General features: G+C 40.9%; 1 protein-coding gene across 6 annotated transcripts in view; it reads right to left on the bottom strand.

Annotated features, from left to right (window-relative positions):
* tcf4 (transcription factor 4) overlaps positions 1 to 9,782 on the bottom strand; it is a 231,647-nt gene that overhangs the window by 172,671 nt on the left and 49,194 nt on the right. For all 6 annotated transcript variants that reach the window (XM_087175703.1, XM_087175702.1, XM_087175704.1 and 3 more), the window contains 2 exons: positions 5,388 to 5,443; positions 3,486 to 3,561 (listed from right to left, as the gene is read on the bottom strand). In XM_087175703.1, the coding sequence (XP_087031829.1) occupies positions 3,486 to 3,561; positions 5,388 to 5,443 (132 nt within the window). The remainder of the gene's footprint in view (positions 1 to 3,485; positions 3,562 to 5,387; positions 5,444 to 9,782) is intronic.

Consider the following 9,782-nt stretch of genomic DNA (forward strand, 5'->3'; position numbering starts at 1 on the left):
GGGGGGGTTAAGAAAGACAGACAAGGTTAGAGAGAGAGAGAGAGATAGAGAGAGGCTGCATTCACACTCAACATGTTCAGGTTGGGTTAATTTCACTCTGCAATGTTTCTTTCTTCTTTTGGGTTTGAGGTCATTTCAGGTGAGAACTGAGAATAATCTGAAGCAGCTACAGTAATTCACCACAAATGATGGGAAGACATGAGGTTCCTTGTGCTTGGAGCGGCCTCACAGAGCACAACAAGGTCCTGAATGATGCTCTCGCAGTATATCATACACATTAGGGTTAAAAGCCAAGTAGCACAGGTGCTCCTCAGGGCTGTGTCGGCTCACCAGTCACTTTCACCTTTACTGTTAATGAATGCAGAAGCAAAATAACTTCCATGTTTATATACATTAGACATTCGCTTCTCATTCTGAATTTCAGAGCCTTGTGAGATTGAGAGGTTATTTTGCCATTCCAACCACCTTTGCAGCTACATTGCATCTGCAGCAGATAAACCACAACACAATAACACAATCGCCCCATTCGAGAACGTGTCATCCCCTTCATTGGATCTTGGAAAGTGTCATCAAAGACCGCCCAACCAACCAGCGGCCCTAACATAGCCACTGATGCTCTCTTAGTAACCTCTTAGCAACATGTTAACAACCTGCAACCACCGGGCAACATCTTATGCTGTGTCTCAAACGAGATACTAGTGCGTGAATTTCGACTGTGTTATTGTGCTGTCCAAAATCAAACTGCGCTTTTGCACTCACCGGAAATGACGATCGCAACATATGACCACGATTGTCGCCAACCTGCCGGCTGCTTTGCTCGCTTGACTTGAAAATGAATGTTTTTACTGTCCTGTTTGTGCCCCCTGTGTCATGTGACATGGAAATTAGGCCGCCATCAGTGCCGGCGGCGTTTCCTCCTTCCTCGCTCGCCGTTTTCACAAATTACGATAAGACGGCGACCGTTGAGGGTGAGAAGTGTCCATTGTTTTACACAGTGCACCATCATCCAGGTACTTGGAGTGCACTGCATGTTGCTGTACAGTGTGAACGCACTTAGGCAGTGAGTATGGAAGTATGCGAGTTGAGACACAGCATTATTTATGATGCCAAACTTAATGATTATTTTCTCTTCACCTGTTTGTGTGGCCAAAAGTTGTGGTTCAGTCTCTGACGCTTTAGACTGGGTCAACTGGGCAACACACCACCACTGACATTAATGAAAGCTTTAAGGGGTTGGTATTGATACTAAAACACTGCATTTTCCATTACAGCATGTTGAAAAAAAAAACAAAGAAAAAAAAAGTATAGAGAGAGAGAGAAAAACCAACAGACAAAGAAGACAATCTGATTTTACCAGACAATTTCACAAAGAAATTATTCTGTTTAACTGCAACCGTCACAGGTAGAAAGTGAAGAGGATGTTTTCTTCAACACTGTTGGCAATGGTGGAACTGTGTGTGTGTGTGTGTGTGTGTGTGTGTGTGTGTGTGTGTGTGTGTTCCATATCCCTGGCTGTCTCTGTCTCTTAGTGTTATCATTATCAAAGTAAATTGCAGCTCCCGTGCGCCAGATGAAGAATACAGTATTTCCATTTCTGACTCTGCGTTGTCTCTTCCCTCTCTGCCTCTGCAGCTACATACCATAATCACAACACTGTCACAACACATCGCGCACACAATGGATCATTCCAAACCCTGCACCTCTACAGTTTGAAATTTCTTTCATTTTATGTATATACTGTATATATTCTTAATGTGCAATGTGCATTCATAACTAACCCGACAATTTCCAGAGTTTGCTCAGTTTGTATAATTCTTTAATTTTTATGCTTTGAAAGAAAGTTGCACAGGGTCGCATTCTGGAAACATTTGTGCAAACAGAAAGAGGGTTAACATTTTTCCTCACTCCACCTCTCAGTCTGTCTGAAACACATCTGGATGATCAGCTTTTGTTCACCTAAAACAAGGCTGCTTTTCTGACCAGACTTCAACTCCATCAAACACCTACAGTATAAGCATGAACTGGAACACTGAATGAGGCCCAGACCTTATCACCCGGCATCGGTGTTGGACCTCACTAATGCTCCTGTGGCTGAGTGGAAGCAAATCCCTGCAGCCTGGTTCTAAAATCTTGGGATGAGAGTGGAAGCAGTTAGAGCAACAGACTAATGATCACGATTTTGGATTGACATGTAAAACTATCAAATGTGGGTGTCCATATACCTTTGGCCTTAAAGTGTATATACAACTCTCAGTCTTATCGTTCATGTCGCTAGTTTTTCTTTGTGACTCCCCTTTAAAAACATGCTTACACACAATGAAATTCATGAAATCCACACCTGTTTTAAGTTTTGGTTGTTTCAGAATGGAAGCTTTTAATTTAATACTTTACACTTTCCCAGTGTTTTATTTAAAGTGTCAAGTGCATAAGAAGATATATGTGTGGGTTTAAGTACCAAAAACCATCACAATGTAGTTTTACATCTACTCTGTAAGGCTCTTATCCTCTCCTCTGATTGGCTGACTGTTTTCTGAGTGATCAAATAAAAATATAGCAGATTTAAGGTAAAAAGAAAGCAAATCCTGCAAGGTTGGATGGTGGGTCCAGGTGGGTGGGGCTTGGGGCATGGCCGAGGGCGGTAACTGCTTTGTTTGTCTGTGACAGCTGGTTTTAAGGCTCAGTTTCTGAATACAGGCTTTGTGCTTTTCTCTGTGGACTGAGGCTTTGATACTTTCACAGTATTAATACAGAGATTAGACCTGATTTATAATCAATAAAACACATGGACATCTACCTTTATACTATGTGGGACCTTTAAGATCGGATGTTACACAAGAAACATGATGAACATTGAAAAACAAACACAATTCAGAGAGAGAGAAAGAGGCAGAGAGCAGGTAGAGTCGGATAGCTGAGAGCTGACATCCTCCATATTTGATGCATCCAGTCAAAGGTAATTAAGCTCTGTGTAGTGTGTGTGTGTGTGTGTGTGTAAGTACATCTGCATGTGTGTGTTTGAGTGATTATGTGACTGCGTGCATGTGTGAGTGAGAGAGAGAGAGAGAGAGAGAGAGAGAGAGAGAGAGAGGCAGATTATCTGTGTCAGTGGCCATTTGCTCACAACTGGCACCACATCGGAGAGAGCCAGAGGCAGAGAGCATCATGGGTAAATGAGCACACACTGCCTGGCGCACTCTACACAGCGGGCCAAGAGAGAGAGATAGAGAGAGAGAGAGCGAAATTGCATGCCAGATGACCTGTCTCCTCCAGTGTACACTAGTGTTTCACTAATTCTCTGCAGACACACATATACACACACACACACACTCACATACACACACACACTGTCATATCAGAACCTAACAAAGCAGTGAATCCAAAGTTGATGGCGAGAAAGAGGCGCACTGTAAAATAATATAGAAAGATAATAACAACACACACACAAACACACACACACACACACACACACAAAGGTTGCACTGTACCTGTTAGCCTGGAGTTGGCGTATGGAGGTGAGAGGCTGTCATGTGATGCCATGTACTGAGACCCATCTGCATAACTCTGGAGACACAGACCGACAAGTGGGGTGAGGAATCACATTTACTTATTCTACATATCTGTTACATAATATTAGCAGCAGTGATAGTCTGTAATCTGTAGTGACAGAAGTAAGTAGTACTGGCCATAGCAGAGATGCCGCTGCGTAACCTGATCACTGAGAATCAGTTTCATATATTTCCCATCATGATACAGCTGCACAGTGCACACTCAGCTTAAAATTATAGTTCAACATTTTGGGAAATACAATGTGATTATTTGCTTCCCTGCAGAGAGATGAGGAGATCAGTACCACTCTCATGTCTGTGTGGCGCTCACCTGTTTCTGTCCAAAGAAAAATCCACCAACCAGCAACTACACAGTTCAATACTTAACAAGCTGGATCTTGTCTGTTTAATCCATACAAAAAGCTAAAAGTGACAGGGACTACCAACCTCATAGTGATGACAAGACCGCAGGAAATAGTCCAGACACATAGTTCAGCTCAAGATATAACGTGTTAATCTGTGAACTTTGGAGATTCTGACAAGTGGATTTTTTTTTTTACCTTTGGACAGAGCCAGGCTGCTTTCCCCTTTTACCAGTCTTTCCCCCAAGGTTAGTTTCATATTTACTGTCCACACAAGAGTGGTATCAATTTTCTCCTCTAACGCTCAACAAGAAAACAGATAAACATATTTCAAGACTGTCCTCTTGTAAAAAAAAAAAAAAAAAAAGCCCATAGGACATCGGTGAAAGACGCTTATTACGGGAACAAAGGAGGAAGTCCGCTGATGTAGTATACAGAGCATGGATGGATGGGCTGACCAAACACAGAGCTCATGTTGTTTCCTTTATCAAAGACATCGTTTATTCCGATGATCCTCCAACCTTAATGAAGTACTTTTTTAACCCAAATCATAATCTTTTCCTAAACCTAACCGAATAGCTTTTGTGCCTAAACCTAACCCAACTGTGCTCCACAACCTTAACAGCATGTTTATTACCATGAGGGCAGCAACAGGAGACCTACAGTACACAGTCATTTAAGCTGGAGGAACATAATTTTTGAAAAATTAGCTGTGCATTATTAAAACATATACCATGGGGGTCCCTGGTGTGAATCAGGCAGCGACGTTTGTGGCACGTCATCCTCCTCTCTGCCTCTACACTATGTGTCAATTAAAAGCATGAATGGCCAAAAAATAATTTTGTTTTCTGATACCTCAAACTTATACCACATTCATCACTTAAAGTAAATGCAACAAATAGGCTACATATTGTTTACATACTGATTTGAATCCAACTGCTCAACTTTTTATCAAAATGTTGAAAATACATAAATGCATACATCTCTCCAAGACAAATACATAATATAACTATAGAGATATAACTGTAATAGTCACAGTACTGGTAAGACCAGAAGGTAGAACGAGTAGCTTATTGTCAAAGGAGCTATTTGCTAAATTATGCTACTGCTACATTGCCAATGTTAGCATTAGCAGCTGTTTACTTACCAGTCCAGAAGAAATGTTGCAAGTTCAGCAACTTAATTCCTTTACTAAACATAAGCTGTCTTTTCTTGTACTGAAGTTGCTAATGCTAACCGGCTAGCCCTGTCTCATCACCTTCTGATACCAAATCACTCCAGTGTCCAGGCTGCGCTTTAGAAGTAGTGCTGCTCCAAGGGCTTATTTTAACCTTGTGTTTTGTAAATGCATCGATGGCTAAAGCTCTTGCCAAGACTAGTAAGTAAATAGCTGTTAATGCTAACGTTAGCTAAGTAGCAATAGCAAAATGTACAAATAGCTCCTTTAATGATAGGTTAGATGCTGATAACGATTTGTTACCTTGGAGGAGCGACTTCCACTCGCCCATGATCCTGCACTCGTCCTCTCCTCCATATCTGTATGGCAGAGAGGGAGAGAGGGGGAGAGAGAGAGATATTTAAATGACAGGAAGCAACACACAATAGCAGTAATGGCAGTTTAGGGTCAGGGTAACCCAAGAGTTAAAGGAGTTCAAAAGAATTTAAGAATACATTTTGGGAAAATAAATGCTGGGTCATTTATTTGTTCATATATTAAATCCAAACTCTTCATAAGTGCAGAAACTTTTAAAGATTAAAAAAACATGTAGATAAATATCAAGTAATGAGCAAAAGTAAACACGTGGCCATTTCTGATTCATGGATTTCATTGTATTTGATGTTTAAAACCCATAAACCATGACTTATTCATCAGTTGTTTTTGTTTATATTTACTCTGCAGCTGTCATGCTAAGCATCTTCAATCCTCAAAATGGCATTTTAATCACTCACATAATCAATATCTTTCATCACTTTCAACATAAACGTGCACCAACATTTAATAGTCTGTATACTATTACTGTACTGTGTCTATAATCAACTACAGCAGCGTATATTATTGTCTCTCTGTTCTCCATGTCATTAAACATTATTGATTATGATTGTAGAGTCTTTAATGTGTCTCTGTGAAATTTAATGGTCCTTTAAGCCTCCCACAGACCACTAATCCGCTCTGTCATCACACTGGATCCAGGATGTTATATCTGTGAAAGGTCAGTCTGCTGACTGAGAAATCACAGGTGACCTGATAACAGTGTGAGGTGAAAGGTTCAAGTTGTTTCGGTTGATAATCCTAAGTGAATCTTAATCATAGAGGTGGCAGATCAGGAAATGGTCAAATGAATCATTTTTGTAACAGCTAAATGACAATGGCAAACAACCTTAAACAGGAGGAAAAGACAGATGTGCAGAGGTCAAGATACTCTGACATCAACAGAGAGAGAGAGAGACAGGTAGATCAGTTCGTCCAGGTCGAATGAAATGTGCAAACGCAGCTCTCACTTACAGTGTACACTCATAAACTCAGACACACACACACACACACAAAAACACACACAAACACAGACATACACGCAGTCGTCTCATGCATTGTAATGCACAAATCTCTCTTCAATAGGCACTCCATTGTGTCAGTGTGTGTATAGTGAGCAGCTTACATTCATTGTCGAGTCATTTGGAATGTCAGCTTATCTGTGTGTTTGTGTGTGTGTGTGTGTTTGTGTGTGTGTGTGTGTGTGTGTGTGTGTGTGTTTGCACAATAGAAATGAACAGTTTCAGTTACACAATGCCTTTTGGAGTCAAACCAGATGTCACTATCACAAAAAAGTACCTTTGGGCTACCTATTTGTAGAAGAGAATACAATAGAATACAATAGAATTTATGCAGGTTTAGTGAAGATTACATGAAAACGCTTGATGGTAAATTGGATTTAGCATCAAGCATAGGCTATGTTTGATGAGCAGAAACACACATTCAAAAGTTATTTGGGTTAAGGAAATTGATATTCAATGACCAGCTGGACTTTTTACACAAACAGAATGCGTCGATTAAGGGATTAACGACTTGATTGAAGGGAAATAAATCAATTAATTGGATTTAGGGAACTGATTTTTTTTTTCTTTGGCAACATGCATTTGATCATTTGAATGTATAGAACACGCACTTGGATTTAGGGATTAATTATCAAGGTCACATTTAGGGAACAAATTACAATCAGTTGAATTTTGGATTGGAGCACGCACTTGATTGTTCGGGAACACACTATCAGACATTTTGAACACAAATTGTTAGGGAACACACTTCATCAGTCTGATTTAGGAGCTAATATGCAACTGGTAAGTGTGCCGGTTTCGTACTTCATAGCCTACTTTAATTACTTTATAATACTCAATCATACAGATGGATGTTACAGTTGCAAATATTGTACATATTTTTGTCCAGAAAATAAAGTCTGTTTGAAAACAGGGGAAGAGGAGAAAGGGAAAATGATTTAAAAGTAGAGGAGGAGAGTTTGATGAGAGCTGGTCCAGATGCAGGAGAAGTGGAAGTGCTGATGGGAGGAAGAGGATGAGGAGGGCAGCAATCCTTCAGCCAAGGAAAGCATCCTTCAGTATTGAAAAGTAAGAGGCAGGGAGAGATTGGAAGAGAGGGAGAAAGGGAAAAGGAGGAGAGAAAAATACAAGTCGGTGTGCAGGAGTTTAAAGATGTGGAGGAGGAGGAGAGAAGGAGGAGAGAAGGAGGTGTCCATGTGTCCTGCACCTGATAAGGCCTCCGATTGAGGGCTATAAATTACATCAGAGAGAGAGAGAGACAGAGAGAGAGAGAGAGAGAGAGAGAATTTACACACAAGCAGGACAACACACTCTTAAAAGCACACATACATACCTCTCTCTCTCTCCCTCTCTCTCCTTCTCTCTCTCTCTCTCACACACATGCGCACACACACATACACACACACACACGGTGCAGGTTATCTATCATCAGTTAATGAACTTAGACTGACAGACAGCTCCATGTCTCTCACACTGATCCTATTAAGACCTGCCTGACACAAAACAGACTCCTATTAATACAGTTAGCTTCTCTGTGTGTGTGTGTGTGTGTGTGTGTGTGTGTGTGTGTGTGTGTGCACGAGCACGCGTGTGTGATTGCTGAGGACAAAAACAGGCCTGTACCCAAGTATGACCACTGAGCCACTCTTTGTGTTATTTAAACAGAGAGATTGGTTTGTGTACGTGTGTGTGTGTGTGTGTGTGTGTGTGTGTGTGTGTGTGTGTATGAGGACCAGTCTATGAAGAAGGAAAAACAGCAATATTATATTTGCCACTGTGTAAGTGCAGTGCAGCAAAATATGTGAGTGTTTAGCGTTTCTTGCATGATTTTGTAGCAGCACATCAGATTTGAAATAAAACAACACAATCAGTGCTGATTTTTAGCTTCACGCGTGTTTAAGCGCGTTCAGGTCCAAATGTTAACAGTGTCAGACTCTATTGATTCATAGTCTCTCTGTTTTAGGACAAAGCAGCAAGAGAATGATCCTTTAACATACAGACAAGGAAACCAGTGAATCTTCAGGGCCAAACAGGGGAATGAGCCTCACTGCTCTGACTGTAAGTTTCAACTGCTGCAGAATAATGGGAGACACGATTTAAGACCAATTATACAATTACTGACTGAATGGTAGAATTTTAGCATAACTTATGTGTGATAATGATAGGCTAGTTAATAAAGTTATGTTGATGGACTGAAAGCATTCACACACACATAGGAGTAATCTTAGAGTTCATCATCAAGACACGTAAGTATTTTGTGAATCAACTACAGCCTAACGTTAGCAGAGCAGATCACCAAGTTCTGAATGAGACCAGCCGACCAATAGACACGTTACAAAGCTTCAACCTGCTCTGATTGGATGAAGTAACTCTGTCTGTTTTGGGTAGTTTTGGGTGACGATGGCTTTCCCTAGTACTCGCGGTGCAGCACAGAGGCTTTTCCTCACTGTTGGAGACATTAACAACAACACAGCCGAGCACATTGTTGGCTTTTAATTCTGATGTATGTTGACTTCTCACTGACTTACTACAACTGAACCACTGGAAGGTTCTGCTGAATGTTAGTGAAACTTATGTGTTGAATAGCACAAGAAGATATAATTGGTTATGAGAAATATTAGTCCAGACTACAACTGCCCATCGTCAGGTCTAAATACTGACAAACAGGTATAAACAGGATGAAAATCAGGAGTCTGTATCATATAAATATGAGGCGGTAGTTAGTGTATAGTTGCTTCGCTCACTTTTTTATGAAGAACTGCCTAAATACACAACACGCCTCTGATTTTACCGCTTTTCCCTTTCATTTGCCTTTCAGGGGAAATCAGGGAAAATCCCCACTCTCACCTGCTGGCACTCATACATGTTATTATGGTTATGGGATGGCTTTGCACATTTATATGAATCGCCTCAACAGAGCGTTTCCCATGATCAGTTGATGGAGAAGATTATCTTTCAAATTCATGCTGAAATCACAATTTAAGATAAACACAAAGCTTGTGCTACAGAAAATGGACCAGACTCAGTGAATAGCTCCCTAAGCTTAGCATGTCCTATGATAACTATTAATTTAGCTATACAGACTAATGAGCAGTGATAACTAACATGTCTTTGGGGTCATCAGGTGGGAACCTCCTTTCACCAGTGTTTCGTCTAGTTGGTCCCACGACACCTCCAGGAGGCTAAACAGTGATCACTGGCGTCCCAGAGTCACTCCCCTAATGCCAGCCATCACTGCTCCTCACACCACGACTATTTTCTTTATCTTGCCTATGCTACCACAAACAACACCATCATCAACTCTGACAAAACACACTAACAGATT

This window comes from Seriola lalandi, unplaced genomic scaffold (genome assembly GCF_002814215.2).
Source record: "Seriola lalandi dorsalis isolate HSWRI2012SDOR001 ecotype SW California unplaced genomic scaffold, Sedor1 jcf7180002054484, whole genome shotgun sequence".
Lineage (NCBI taxonomy): Eukaryota > Metazoa > Chordata > Actinopteri > Carangiformes > Carangidae > Seriola > Seriola lalandi.